The following is a 15,777-nucleotide window of genomic DNA, read 5'->3' on the forward strand; positions in this document are numbered from 1 at the left end:
CTTGACAAAATTTGTCAAATTCTTACTCCCTTTCTTCCCCCCAAAAAAACCCAAGAAACATCAGGCCCATGTTTTATAGGAGAATTCTACAAATCTACTAACCTTTAAAGAACAGATGATTCCAGTGGTTTTTAAAATGTTCCTAGAAATAGCCTAGAAAAAGAAAATAAAACAAATTCTTTTTATAAAGCAAATATAAGTACATAGATAACAAAATATAATAATAGTAAGAATAAGGATAGGCCAAACTCATTTAGAAATATCACTGCAAACAGAATCCAAAAGCACACTGAAAAAGGAATATATTGTAACCAAATGGAGTTTATTCTAGGAATGAAAAAAAGATCTAATATTAGAAAATCTAATAATATAAATCATCATATTAATAATTTTAAATAGAAAAATCATATGAGCATCTTTATAAATATAGACAATGCATTTGATAAAATTAAATACTTATTTTTATTAAAAACATTTAGTAAAATGGGAATTAATACATATTTCCTCAAAATGAAAAAAATATTTTTTTTCTCAGCAAAAAAGCAACAGTTTGCTTAATGGGGAAATACTAGAGACATTAATATATAAGATATGTTAGACCCAGTAACCAATGCAATGTAGATATGACAAAAAAAAATTAGTGGTAGAAGAATTAAAGAGAAAAACTCTAGATTATTTTCTAAAATACTCTCTAGAATTCTCTTAAGTTTTCCAGGTCCGAAAGAATTGGTGAGGAATGTTCTAGAAGATAATCTTAGGACTGGAGGAAAGAGAAAGAACAGAAAAAAGAGAAAGAGGAAGGAGAAATAAAGAGAAGAGAAAAAAAGAGAGAGAGAAAAAAGAAAGAAAAGAAGGTGTAGTGGTTTGAAATACATTCATCTGACACCCCATTCAAAATATGGAGCCTAATTCTCTTGCCCCTGAATGTGTACTGGACTTAGTGACTGACTTCTAATGCACAGAATAAGTTAGAAATGATGGTATATGACCTATGAATCTATGTCATGGATGATATTGTGGCTTCTGCCTTGTTCTTTCTTGGTTTACTTACTCTAAAGGAAGACCCCTCTGCCATGTGAGGACACTCAAGTAGCCCCATGGAGAGGTCCATATAATGCAAAAGTGAGACCTGTGGCAAACAGCCATGTAAGTGAGCCATCTTGGAGGTGGATCCTTTAATCCTGAACAAGGCTTCACACGCATGAAGCATCAGTCAACAATGAACTGAAACCTCATCAGAGATTGCAAGCTAAGCCCCTTCTGCAGTCCTAATTTAAGTCATTAAATTTAGGAATAATTTGTTATGCAGCCACATAACTAATATGGAAGGCAAAATAAAGTCATTTTTAGATTGACAAAAGTGAGCATGCCACTGGCAGACCTGTACTAAAGAAAATGCTAACAAAATTTTCAGGTAGAAGGAAAATGAAACCAGATTCAAGCTAAGAGGTAGAGAAGAAGTGAAGAATAAAATGGTAAATATGTGTACAAATCTAATGGTTCACTGGATTTTAAAATATACCATAACAGTAAGACTTAAATAAAAGGAGAGATGTACCATGATTATAGATTGGATGATTCAATATTGTTCAATGTTAATTCTCCCCAAATTGATCCATAGATTCAATATGATTCCAATTAAAATCCCAGCAGCCTATTTTTCTAGAAATTGGCAAACTAATGCTAAATTTTGTATTGAAAAGCAATAAACCGAAATAGCTAAGCAAAGAACACAGTTGGAGGACTCAAATGATCTGATATTAAGACTATAAAGCTACAGCCAGGTTGGCAAACTATGGCCCATGGGCCAAATCTAGCCTACAGTCTGTTCTTAAAAGGCCCACAAGTTAAAAATGCTTTCTTACATTTTTAAACAATTGAAAAAGAAACAAAGAAAAGTATGCAACAGGGATTTTATGTAGCCTACTCTTTATAGAAAAAGTTGGCTAACACTTAAGCTACAGTAATCAAGACAATATGGTGTTGGTAAAAGGATAGACACATAGATCAATGGAACAGAATAGAGTCTAGAAAGAGACTCACACACATATATGGCCAACTGATTTTTGACAAAGGCATCAAGGTAATTGAACGAAAAAAGGATAGGTTTTTCAAAAAATTGTACTAGAGCAATTAATTAGACAACCATATGCAAACAAAAAAAAAAAAAAGAGAGAGAGATTGACAAAGAGAGAGAATCTCAAACTATGTTTGGAGATAATTCTCCATGGGCATCTCATGTTCCTGCGCACCATAAGAATTAGATACTAACTCTCCTTTTGCTCCAGACTGTCTTTTCAAGGATGTTCGCCCGCAAAACAGCCTAGAGATAATGCCTACCTCTAGAGCAAAGGGCAAGTTTGTTTACTGTTCAGATAAAAAGGTAATATATTGCTCTGGGGCAAAATTTGGGCAGGTTTGCTTGCTGTCCTTTATAAAAAATTTATGTTCCCTAAGCCTGTGGTTCTTCAGCTGTGATACATACCTACTGTGTGAACTTGTTTGTACTTCATCCACCTGGGCCTTTTGGCATAACCCCTGTGGGACTTGAAGGACAAGGGGAGCCAATGTGATCATGAAGCTCATGCCGCCTGTTATGCTGTAATAAAGTTCTTTGTCTCTGTCTTAGGAGGCTTATGTCCAGCATCCATTGAACTGTGGCAGGGTAATTTGTTAGCTTGCAAGTAGGGTAAAATCTTATATCCTTTTTTACTGCTCTTGACAACCCATGTCTTGCATTATATACAAAAATTTACTTGAAATGAATCATAGACCTAAATGTAAAAATCTAAAACTATAAAACTTCTGGGAAAAAAAAAAAAAACAGAAAATCTTTGTCATTAGGTTAGACCAAGATTTCTTATGCAAGACCAGAAAGTGTCTCATAAAAGAAAAAATAAATTGGACTTCATTGAAATAAAAACTTTCTCCTCGAAAGACACTTAGGATTGTTAGGGCAGTAAAACTATTCTGTATATTACTATAAGGATGGATATATGTCCTTCTATATTTGTCAAAATCCAAAGAACGTACAACACCAAGAGCGAACCTTAATGTAGACTATGGACTTGGGATGATAATGATGTGTCAGTTTAACAACTATACCACTCTGGAGTGAGAAGTTGATAGTGGGGGACCCTGTGTGTGTGTGGTGGTGGTGGTGGTTGTGGTGGGTCATATGGAAACTCTCTGTATTTTTCTCTCAACTTTTCTGTAAACCTAAAACTCCTTTAAAAAATAAAGTTGATTAAAAAGGTCAAGGAATCTGAAGACATTTCTCCGAAGAAGATATACAAATGGCCAATAAGCATATGAAAGATGCTCAATATCATTAGTCCATAAGGAAAAACAAAACAAAAGCACAATGAGATACCACTTTGTACCCACTAAGATGGTTATAATCAAAAAAGGGGAAAATAATGTGTTGACAAGGATGTAGGAAAATTGGAATCTCCACTGCTGGTAGAAATGAAGAATGGTATAGACACTGTGGAAAACAATCTGTAAGTTCTTGAAAAAGTTAAACATAGATCCAGCCATCCACTATATATCCAAGAAAGTTGAAAACATAAATCCACACAATAACTTGTATGTGAATATTCATAGCAGCATTATTCATAATAGGCAAAATGTAGAAACAACCCAAGAGTTTAGCAACCGATGAATGGATTAACAAAAGGAGGTGTATTCATATGATGGAATATTATTCAACCATGAAAAGGAATGAAGTACTGACACATGCTACATGGATAAACCTAGAAAATATATAAGTGAAAGAGCCAGTCATAAAAGATCACATAGTGTATAATTCCGCTTATGTTAAATATGCAAAATAGGAAATCTATATAGATAAAAAGTCGCTTATTGTCGCCAGAGGCTGGAGGGATATGCGAGTGGTTGCTAATGGGTATGAGCTTTCTTTTTGAGGTGACAAAAATGTCCCATATTTGTGTTAATGGTTGCACAAATACGTGACTATACCAAAATCATTCAATTATATACTTTAAATGGGTGAATTTTATAGTATGTGAATTGTTTCTCAACAAAGATGTTTAAAAAAATGAAGTGGGAGAATTGATCCCTCTATATAAGTAAAATCTCCACTCTGATAGGACGTCAGGGTCCCCAGCAGGCAGAAACCCCAGACAGAATGGAAATACCAAGCAGTCTTAATGAGTAGACTGTGCTTCCAGATCCAGCACCAGGCCCGGTGACATCTCATTTTTTTTAACAAAAGGGAAGCATGCTAGTCTCACCCTGGTGAGCAGAGAAAGTAAACAGGGCTCTGAAACTAAGTACAGACTCAGCTTCTCTATAGCAATCAGAAATAGGTGCCCAGAGCTGGGACCCCCAAAATGGTGCAAATCGCATCTCCTGAGGAGCCTGATAAAATAGCAGATTCCCAGGCCCGTCACTGGATGCTCTCAGAGTCAAGGCCCTAAGTAATCAAGCCACCTGATGCTGACCAAACTTTGAAAAGCTGAATCATAAAAACAAATAAGAAACAATAAACTGGGCAGTAATTTGACACAGGATCCTGTAAAATGTTAATACTAACATTTCTAGACTACTTCACATTTTGAAAGCATATTATTAAAAAATACCTATTTGTGCACTTTGGGGTTCTTATAACCTGCATGCATGTCTCATTATGTTTGTATGTTGGTACATATATGCTTATGTCCCATTAGTGTCAAAGATGATGCTAAATAAGCTACTTTCCTGATGACCCCTTTGCTTTTTCACACCCCTGACCCCAACCCATGGTGTGTAGCTACAGCTGCTGGTCATAGAGCCCAGGTGCCTATTTCTCAGCCAGCCTCCCCACCACACAATTCTCTGGCCAAGAATTTGGTTCAGAGAATCCTTATCAACATTAAGTGGTTTTCAAAGTTTGGTCAGCATCAGGTGGCTTGATTACTTAGGGCCTTGACTCTGAGAGCATCTAGTGACGGGCCTGGGAATCTGCTATTTTATCAGGCTCCTCAGGAGATGTGATTTGCACCATTTTGGGGGTCCCAGCTCTGGGCACCTATTTCTGATTGCTGTAGAGAAGCTGAGTCTGTACTTAGTTTCAGAGCCCTGTTTACTTTCTCTCTGCTCACCAGGGTGAGACTAGCATGCTTCCCTTTTGTTAAAAAAAATGAGATGTCTCCGGGCCTGGTGCTGGATCTGGAAGCACAGTCTACTCATTAAGACTGCTTGGTATTTCCATTCTGTCTGGGGTTTCTGCCTGCTGGGGACCCTGACGTCCTGTCAGAAGCTGCCGAAGCAGCACAGAACACAGTTAGCTCTGCCCTTGAGCTCCACTCACAACATAGGGCCTACACTGGAGCCCTGGATCCTGGATTCAAGGCCTAGCTCTGTACTCTAATCCACAGTTGATGGAGAATGAGGAAGCCTATTAGGTCAAGAAGAACTCAAGGCTGATGGAGGTTCAAGTGATTTCCTTGTTACTGTACTTGAATGCTTCCAGGGATGGGAAATGCACCACTTAAAACAGAGCTTTTCTGTCTCTCAGGTAGTTTGTTACCTGACCCTAAGCAAACATTCATGCCAGCTCACCTGCTCATCTTTGGACTCATCCATTCTGGCTCCCTCCGACCTCTTTTGGAAACACAGGCATCACTGCTCTGGTTAAAATCCATCAGTGGCTCTGCATTCCCCTTAGGATCTACCATGGCCTACTGGTCTTTGTGGCCTCATCTGCTCTGTGATCTCTCACTGTTGGACCCTGTCACCCAGCTCTTGTAGTTCCCTTACCAGGCCAGGCTCTGTCTTGGCAGGGCCTATTCCTCTTTATGTACTTATCTCCTGTTCGCCTCTCAGCTCTCCAGCATCATTTCCCTGACCTCCGCATCTTGGCCAGGTCCCTTGTTTACTTATGCTTCTAGCACTCTGGTCCTCTCCTTATGAAAATTTGTCAACATTGACATTTTTCACTTGAGCAATTAGATATTTCACTAATGTCTGCCTCCCTCCCACATAGTAAAGTTCATTAGAGCAGGGCTCTGAGTTTGCTTTCACTGCATCCCCAGCACTTGACAAAGGGCCTGGCAGGTATTTAACTGGATGGATGACTCGCTCCGCGATGGTGGGCCGCAACCTGGGTGGGGCGTCGGGACCTGTGGGAACCAATGATAGACCCGGAGTAGCTACACATATAAGTCCTTAGAACTGAGGGAATTCGTCTGCGAGCGGGGTGCCCAGGAACCCCCAGGGCAAGAACACAGCACAGTTCTGGCTGGCATACAACTGTCGAAAGGGAGCGGGGCGCCCGGTTCCGTGCTTGGGGGCCTCAGTTTCCCTACCGGTTCCCCGCGGGGTCGACCGCCCCTACGCCCAGGAGCCACGCAGCTGCGGTGGTCTGAGAGGCCGGGCTGGTCGGGCCGCCGCGCCCGGCGAGGGCGCTCCAGGCCGGTCCTCTGGAGCAGTCGCGCGCCGCCGGGGCCCCTCTAGCCGCTGGGAGGTGGCGCAGTGCGTATCGGGAAGGAGGCGGAGGGCGCCATGGTGGGTGGCGAGGCTGCCGCCGCGGTAGAGGAGCTGATTTCGGGGGTGCGGCAGGCGACTGACTTCGCGGAGCAGTTCCGCTCCTACTCGGAGAGCGAGAAGCAATGGAGGGCCCGCATGGAATTCATCCTGCGCCATCTGCCCGACTACCGCGACCCGCCCGACGGCGGCGGCCGCCTGGACCAGCTGCTGTCCCTCTCCATGGTCTGGGCCAACCACCTCTTCCTGGGTTGCAGGTGCGGACCCCTGCCGGCCGTCTGATTCGACCCCCTGTCTTCCGACCCGCAGCCCTCGCCCAGGGCTGACCCCGCCCCCTACCACCAACCGCACTGGCCAGGCCTGGGGCTGATTCCCATCTTAGCCAGCCCCTTGGAAAGATATTTAACTTTTCTGAGTCTCAGTTTTCTCATTTAGAGAATGAGTTGTGATGACTACAATATTAAAGGGTGAAAAGCACTTAATAGGTTGCCATCTAGTAACAGCGCCATACATACTGAGCGCCAAACTTGCCATTGTTATTTGTGTTGCCAGTATGAGCTCAAACCATCAATTTTGCAGTGTGTTTTAAGTCCATTAGCTCCCTTCACCCACATGGCAAATGCAGAGATAGAAATTGAGACCGCCAATTTACATATGGTGAAGCTGAGAGAGGGGAGGTGGTATAACAAGGGCCTTGCAGCTTTAGGTAGGATTGATGGATTTTACGATTTATGACAATGTAATCTGTGGCTCTTGCCTTTTTCTCCCCACTCCCCAGTTGGCTGGACCCTGCGCAAGAGCCAGCCTTCGCCTCGCTGCTTTCCTCTTACGAAAATAACAGATGCCTTGTACCCCGCCCTCCTACCCCACCATGAAAAAGGTGGCAAATCTTGAGGCTCCCACGTTCTTTTATTTTAGCTTTTCCTGAGATTGTATTAGGATGAGATAACTTGGCTTAGTCCTGCTTTCTGTGCTCCTTGTGGCTGTCAGACTCTGGTCACATGGCCACTCTATCCCTAAGCCACTTGGTTTTGATTTCACATGTTAGGAGTTATTAGAACAAGATTTGGGGAAACAGCACCATTCGCATCCATCCCTTTTCTCTGTCTCCTAGGTGCCCCTGGGAAATTGCAGTTAACAGGATCCAAGATTCAGCAAATGTCAGAAAAGTGGAAGAATAAACAAATAATGTTATTTTCATTAGACCAACATTCCATGTGTTCAAAAACTAAAAATTTTTTGGCCCTCATACCATATTCACGAATATGTACTGCCAGATGTACAGTGCCTCTATTTTTGTAAATTTTTGTTTGTTTTGTAAATTCGAAACACCTGCTCTGTTGGCATTCCTAGAGCCACTTTTGTATCCCCAAGCGGGAAGAACTGTTAACTAACCTGCTGCTGAACATGTATTGGTTTTCCTCTGTGGTATCAAATCAGTCCTCTGAGTTGAGTTTATAGTCCATTTGCCTGCAATTTCTTGTTAGCCCCATACTGACAAGTAATTCTTCCAAGGTTCTTAACCTTACTACTCTTTATTGTGCAGTTACAACAAAGACCTTTTAGATAAGGTGATGGAAATGGCTAATGGGATTGAAGTGGAAGACCTGCCACAGTTTACTACCAGAAGTGAATTAATGAAAAAGGTAAATAGGATTTCCAAGTACATTTGAAATGGTACAGTTAACGGCTCCTGTACATAGGATGAGGTATTCTATGAGTATATATTGTTTCCTGAATGTTTGTTCACTATCCCAAAGATCTAAACTCTTTCATTTTTTTCTGTAATTGTATAAACATATCTAGATAACTCATAATGATAAATTATGCATTATTGGTGGAGTAACATATAAACCCAACCTCTTCAGTTCCTCTAGGAACATTGTTCTGAGCTTTTTGCTTGATTTTTGAAGAAAATGTTGGCTAAAGTGCTACAGTTTCCCACTTATTAAAAAATCTGGTTGGTAACATTAACTCATTCTTTAACTCAAAAGATGAGGGACTGACTAGTCTTGTTTGGCCTCTCCGATTTGCTGATGGGAATGTAGATGGGGTAATGTCCACACATCATAGCTGTTCCGTATTCTATAGGGCTTGATATGAGCCCGTGGATTTTTTACATTGTGAGCTGTTGCCTGTAGAAACTTGTATCTGGATCCTGGGGCTGGGCTGTGGAGAGTGTGGCAGAAAGAAGCTGAGGTGGTAGGGCTGAGGTACCCAGCTGTTTTTCAGAATTCCCCAAGACATGTTCTTCATCATTTCCCTGGGCCTCCCAAAGTTTGTTTCTTTGTCACTTTACCTGGTCCTCTTTGTAAGCTTCTTGAAAGGGTGCCTAAAGTTTTAGTTTTTCTAATTCCAAAAGCTAGTATAGCATAATCTAGAGAAGGTGCTCAGAAAATGGTTGCAAAATCAACCAAAACAATAAATTAATAAGGCTGCTGGCCTCTTTTTTTAGTTCTACCCTCAGAAACAGGTAAGCCGTTGTCTCACCCTAGTTGGGTCTTATTTTGGAAGGCAGGGCATATAGAGTTTCCTTTCTGTGTGACCGGTTGGATCCCCTCATGTAATACTTAAAAAAAAATCTCTGGGCACTCAGTCCTTCAGTGCCACAGAGTGGTGAGGTTCCTGGGGCCTAGGTAGGGGGCGGCTAGATAATTACTGGCTGCCTGAGTGTACCCTGTGAGGGAGAGGCACGCAGGGACTAGGGTGGACCTTTATTTCCTAACTGCTTGTGGCAGATTCTTTCCTTGTGTTTTACTCATAAGGTATTCTGCCCTCAGATCTTTCACATCAATTTTCTGTTACAGTATACTTCTGTGCCTTGTATGTCACTGTACTCTTTCCTGTCATGCTGGGCTATTTGAGATTGGATCACTTCATGATATTTGGGCTGCAGCCCCCAGGAGACACTAAAATGGTTTTGTAATTGGTATGCATGTCCTTAACATCCATAGACCAGTGTGAGGAAGTGTATGTGTGTTGAGAGAAAGGATCTCTTTAAACTGTTATACACTGTAAAGGGATCCTTGCCCTGGAATGTTTGTTTTTGACACTGTCATTACACAATGGTACCTTCCCGAGAGGAGTCCTCAGGCATGAACCTGGCATCTTTGAAACCAGCTTTGCCATCAGACTAAACATTAGCACCTAACTACCTGGAAGAAGCCCGCAGGAAGCTTATACTTCTGTAGCCCTTTGGTATTACATGTGTTTCAGCTTCCTCGAAATATAACTTACGTTTTCTCAGTAAGTAACCAAATTTAATCTTAGACTGTTGATGCCACTGAAAATAAAACTTAAGTTGATGTTGAAAAGTAGGTACTTAGAGGTACGCAGTTTTGCCAGTTGTTAAGACTCTTCTAGGCAAGCCCATCCTGAGAACAAGTCATCTGATCCATGTGCCATGACAGACTTGGGCGATGTTGAAGGCTGTCCTTTCAATATTGAAGGCTACCTTGAGAGCCCACTGGAAGGAGAGCCATGGGGACTTTGCAGTACTTTTGTCTCTTGCTTAAGGTTTCTACGTGTAATAGATGCTGGTAAATCTTAAGCAACATTGCCAGCCCAGAAACAAACAAAAAAAACCTTGATGTTGAGCCACACACCTGAAAATGGCTATTGTAGTTCTGTCCAGAATTGATCTTTAGCTCTAAATTGGACTTTAGTTGGGTTTTAAAGCTAGCTACCAAGTAGAAATGAATTGCCTGGCATTTTCGGTATCTCAGGTCTAGATAGTGAAGATGACTTAGGGACATAAGCTCTTTAAGGTAAGATTTTAAAAATACTTAATGGCTATTCTGCAGTTTTGAGGCAAGTACATCTCTGCAGTTTGTCCAACCTTTTTTCTGTCAAAAAATAAATGATCTTTGGCCTCTGGTTGTATTTGTCAGTTGCAGCATATGCTTTTTGTTTTGAAAGAAGGGGATTCAGTCACAAATATATTGAACAAATAATCTTAGTTATCTAACAGTCATCCTTAGTTACCTACCTACCAGCAGCAGCCTTTGTGGTTGATCAGCTCTACCTATTAATTAGCAATAATTAACAAATGTGTAGCAACTCACTCAGGAAGGGTGTCATTACTATGACTGTCAGAGTTAATGTTTCCAAGGCATTGTCTTAAGGAGAAAAAGGAATGATTGACTAGGAAGCTGTCATTATTGGCTCAAAGAATCTGTCAGCTTAATTACTTGTCCATTTTCCCAGAAAACATTTTTATCCAAGAGGGAAAATGGCAGAATGGAAAGTGACTATATGAAATGTGAAAGAGAAGTTAGAAAAACAAGTGTGCCTGCATTTCAGGAGGTCCTTTTTTGTGTGGATTATGTCCGGTCTTGGCAAGCTCTAAGGTAATGGAGCAGCCATACCCTTGGTGGAAGGAGATGTGGTTCTAAGGTGGCAAGTATTTGTATTTAAAAAAAAAAAAAAAAAAAAATTCATCCTATCAGATTAGTAAAATCAAGTTTTGTCTTGTATCCCCAAGATAAATTGCTCAGTGAAACTACCTTTTCCCTTTATTCACTAGAAGCCAGAAAACCTGTCTGATCCCACAGGCCAGTCTGTTGCCCAGAATGAATGAATCACTTGCCAACAACTTGTGTCAAAGACCATACTTGCAGCAGCCAAAGCCAGTGGCAGCTGTTGTGCTGCTATTATCTTGGTGTCTGATCAGAAATTTGAGAGACAGGGAATCTCTTTCCCTTTGGCCTAAAGATGTTTTTTTTTAGGTCATACTGCATTCTCCTAAAAGTAGAAAGACCTTATATTTTGTTTTTGCTGAGGAATTTTGCTTTTTTCATTTATCAAAGACTAGAGCAATAGGTTTGGCTAGGAAATAGGTCATACCTTGAAAACTGATTACTAAAAAGACTCAGGTTGATTCATTCACACTGTTAAATGTTAAGGAAATCCATTCAAATACAAGGTGACAGCCAAAATGATTTCTTCACACCCGGCTTAAAAGTTGTCTAAAGCCAAGTTTAAATTTATCAAAGGTGCTAGAGAGTACCCAGAAAGAATGTATCTGTTTTAATTTGCCACTATTTGAAGACAAGTATTTACAGTTTCTAATAGTGTGAAATCCAGAAATACTTAACCTTCACATCTCCTAAATATCCTGACTTGATGTGAAATGTTGTGAATTACTACCTGGATTCAACTGATTTTAATTTAGAACAATAAGTGTTTGTGTGATTCTGCTTTTAGAACCCTTCATTGTGGAACATGCCAGGAAAAAAGTTATATTTTAAGTATTTCTGTTATCACTTTAAATTGTGAACATTTATAGATCACAGATAACAAGACAAAAAAATTAGGTTCTGACTTTCAGATGGATGGGATGGTCAGTGTTCTGATTTTTTTGTATGTAGTAAAATAGTAATGATTTGAGTGTACTCACCATGTAGGTCATACATAAGTATTGCATCACTGCTGTATTTTAAGTTGTGAATCCGATTTACTAGACTGCATAGCTATATAACCTTTTTTCTCCCCCCCCTCCCCCCCAGCATCAAAGCTAAGGCAGAAGACTCATCATATTTTCATCATCAACTACAGGCTCAGAAGGAGGCTGGGACAAATGTGACATTGACTGCAGCAGCTATTAAGACTCTGGTATCACCAAAATGTAGGAAAGAGGCAGCTGGAATGAAAGTGACATTTTAAAAGGTCTCATTCTTCAAGTAGCTAGCTATCATTGTAAAAGAATGCATGGATGTTTACATATTTATAAACTATATCTTTTTTATTTTGATTTTGAATATCAGTTGAACTTTTTGTTAAAAATGCATATTTTTTATGTTGATGTAATGGCAGGTGGTAGATTTTACTATTTTGGATTTCTCAACAATGTACCTTTAAATGTGACTGTTTTGTAGTCTTTTTTCCCCCCACCGAGGCAAACCAGATCCCTTATTTCTTTATTTCTACCTGAAATTTATGCCATCCATATACCCCAGTATCACACACACTCATCTTTTTTAAAGAGATGAGTGAGAGTCAAACCACAGGCCTCAGGTACCCATTAGTTCATGGGAAGAGGCACCCTATCAAAAAAAAAAAAAAAACAAATCTGCCTCTATTTTAAAACTTAACAAGATTCCACACCTTGGTCCAGGCAGTCAGTTGATCTGTAGATTCTCTAGAAATTCTCCCAGGCTGCTGATTAAAGCCCATATTCTCTTCTGGAGGGAGCCTGAGGCCGTGGTCTTCTAGACTTGAGTTGCCATGCACATGGCCTCTCAGGAAATATTTTAGTGCAGTGCTGCTTTACTCTGAAATTCTGGTATTAATTTTCCTCTTTTAGTTAATGTATCTGTTCTTTATCCTTTCCCTGTTCCTCTTTCATACTTTGTACCCACTACTAAGTACTTATCTCTAGCCATAAACACTGAGAGAGGGACTTCATTTGGGGGACAGCAATGTCATAGCCAACCACAGTAGGATTCATTCACTCATGGTGCTTGATCTTGTGGATAGTGGTGAATAAGATGGTGGATCCTTCCTTAGCTTAATTTACTGGTAAACCCAGGTAATTGAACAACCAGAAGTGCTGAAGAGAGCTGGCTGTGGAAGCATGGTGTCTGGGGGCAGAGAAGTGAGATGACTCTTGCCCATGGCGCAAGGCTAAGGCCAGGCTGCACACCTTAAATGGGCCACATCTCTGTGCAGCTTCTAGCTCTAAATCTTTCGTGACCAGTAAAGTAAACCAATGAAGAATCAAGATGTCTGGTCTAAAACCCTGGACAAGCCACTTCTGTCCCCAAGCCTTACTTGGAAAATGGAGATCCTAGAAAAAGCTCCCACAAAGAGCTGTGGTGAGGATTAAGATGTCAGGGGCCAAGCATGTGCTTGGTGAGCCTTAGCTGCTGCTTTTCCTCCAACGTACCCTAGGCTCTTTATAGTCTCATGATTTGTACAGATTTGTGAGGCTTAAAAAACAAAGTAAAAAAAATCAGTGTGATTATTCACTTTTAAAATGCATTTTCCATAGGTTTCTCATCATGGATTCTATTTTCCCTATAAGATAGAGTGCCCCAATAAAATAATATCCTGTCAAGAATGTATCCATTGCATACCTCAAGCTTAAATTGTGGACTGATTATCCTCCTGCCCCTGTCTCCTTCAGTTTATTTTTGAAGACTTCTCTAATTAACCAAAATCAAAATTTCTGATACCATTTTCTAATGGGTATTCATTCTCTCATTATTTCCTCAGTTTAAGCGGTCTGTTTTTCTTTTTGTCTTACCTTTATTTTTTTCTAAATTCATTTTAATTAGTTTCAAGTATATAGTACATTGGTTAGACATCTATATAGTTCATAAAACGATCCCCCCAATTGCTCCCCCCACAACCCTCCACCTAGCCAATGTATTAATGCTAACCGCAATCCCTATGCGGTGCTCTCCATCCCTGTGATCATCTATCAACTACTAGTTTTGTACTTCTTTAACCCTTCACCCCATTCTCCCAGCTCCCACACTCTCCTTCCCTCTGTTCACCAAATTGTACACTATATTTGTGAGTCTGTTTTTGATTAGTTTGTTCTTTTTATTCCTTAGATTCGCATATAAGTAAAATCATATAGTGTTTATCTTTCTCTGTCTGACTTAAATACCTTCTAGGTCCATCAAAGCAGTATCTTTTTCCATCCCTTTCCTTTTAGTCTGTGTCTGAAGGGAGTCTCTTATAGGCAACATGTTGGGGTCTTATTTTCCTTTCCATTCATCCACTCTTTTAGTTGGAGTACTTAATTCTTTTCCATTTGAGGTACTTACTGATAGGGCTGTAGTTGTTACTAAGCTTTATTCCTGTTTTTGATACATGTTTTTTCTTCTTAAAGAAGTCCCTCCATTTCCTATAATACTGGGTTGGTGGTGATAAATTCCTTTAGCTTATTTTTGTCTGGGAAGTTCTTTATCTGTCCTTCAACTCTAAATGATAGCTTTGCTGGATAAATTATTCTTGGTTATAGATTCTGAGTCTTCATCCTGTCGAATATTTTTTGCCAAGCCCTCTGTCCTGCATAGTTTCTTTTGAGAAGTCAGCTGCCAATCTTAGGGGTTTTCCCTTATTAGTAATTATATGTGTTTCTCTTGCTGCTCTTAATATTGTCTTTGTATTTAACCTTTGGTATTTTCATTATGATGTGTCTTGGTGTAGGCCTCTTTAGATCCCTCATTTTTGGAATTCTCTGAGCTTCCTGGAGTTTTATGCCCATTTCCTTCACCAGGTTAGGGAAGTTTTCCATCATTATTTCTTCAAACAGCTGTTCAACATCTTGATTTTCTTCAGTTATGCCAATCAGATGGATATTTGGACCCTTAATAGTGTCCCGTATGCTCCTTATTTTTATAGTCTTGGCATCTCATCTCTTGCCATTCAGATTGCACGTTCTTGTCTTTCTCATCCTCTAGATAGGGCATTTGATCCTTTTCTTTATTCACTTTGTTTATCCATTTAATGTACTTCTCATCTCAGATAATGTGTTCATTTCAGACTGGTTCCCTTTTATAATTTCCATTTTCATATTTATGGTTTTTTTTATTAAGTTCTCACTTTTATCTATACTTCTTCTCAAAAGTTCATTGAGCATCTTTATAACCAGTGTTTTGAACTCAGCATCTGTTTGATTACTTGACTCCATTGTATCTGGATTTCTGTTCAGTTCTCTCATATGGTTTCTGCTTGTCTTCCCATTTTGGTTACCTTTCTGTGTCTGTTTCTGTGAACTAAGCAAATTTCCTAAGTCTCCCGGTCTTATTAGTGTGGATTTGTGAAGTAGGTGTCCAGTGGCACAGTCCTGAGAGGGATTCAGCTGCAGGCCAAATTTAGCCCAAGCCTCTGCCCCTCCGGGGCAACTAGTGAAGATTCAACAGGCAATCCACAGATGTTGTGCGTATCGTTTCCTCACAAGGTCATACGAGAAACTGGGGCCAGCTGCCTCTAGTGTAAGCCTAGATGCTGCTTAGCAAGGAGCACCTGACTCGCTAAGGATACACCTGGATGTGGCGTGGCTAGGGCTGTGAGTTGGGGGAGGTGCAGGGAATCCTCTGGGTGGAACAACCTGTTATCCAGTTTGATGACGTTTTGGCTATGGCCACGTTGTGTCTGATGCACTGGAATGGGGGAGGTTTCAACAGAGAACAATGGATACTGCTGGCACTTCTGTACAGTCTCACCTGGGCCCTCACTCCGACAATGTCTCCCTGTAAGTCCCTGGTGCCCCCTGTATGCAGCCAAATGGGCACTGCTGCTCAGAGCGAGCAGGTCCATCACCATGAAAATCCG

General features: G+C 40.5%; 1 protein-coding gene and 1 long non-coding RNA gene across 3 annotated transcripts in view; one reads left to right on the forward strand and one right to left on the reverse strand.

Annotated features, from left to right (window-relative positions):
* The window catches only part of LOC107506805, a 66,628-nt gene extending 60,345 nt beyond the window's left edge, over nt 1-6,283 (reverse strand). The window contains exons 1-2 of the long non-coding RNA XR_004951912.1: nt 5,566-6,283; nt 103-153 (exon numbers count right to left, since the gene is read on the reverse strand). This is a non-coding gene — a long non-coding RNA (uncharacterized LOC107506805). The remainder of the gene's footprint in view (nt 1-102; nt 154-5,565) is intronic.
* A 144-nt stretch (nt 6,284-6,427) lies between these two features.
* CDKN2AIPNL (CDKN2A interacting protein N-terminal like) lies at nt 6,428-12,354 on the forward strand. Of its 2 annotated transcripts, XM_016137660.2 has the most exons (3): nt 6,428-6,746; nt 8,036-8,135; nt 11,997-12,354. In XM_016137660.2, the coding sequence occupies exons 1-3, from the start codon at nt 6,508-6,510 to the stop codon at nt 12,006-12,008; spliced, it is 351 nt and encodes a 116-aa protein (XP_015993146.2). In that variant the 5' UTR covers nt 6,428-6,507; the 3' UTR covers nt 12,009-12,354. The 2 variants fall into 2 exon arrangements, with proteins under 2 accessions (XP_015993146.2, XP_036080153.1); XM_036224260.1 differs by lacking the exons at nt 8,036-8,135; nt 11,997-12,354 and adding an exon at nt 7,604-7,983.
* Nucleotides 12,355-15,777: the final 3,423 nt, after the last annotated feature.

The sequence above is a fragment of the Rousettus aegyptiacus genome, unplaced genomic scaffold (genome assembly GCF_014176215.1).
Source record: "Rousettus aegyptiacus isolate mRouAeg1 unplaced genomic scaffold, mRouAeg1.p scaffold_m13_p_7, whole genome shotgun sequence".
NCBI lineage: Eukaryota > Metazoa > Chordata > Mammalia > Chiroptera > Pteropodidae > Rousettus > Rousettus aegyptiacus.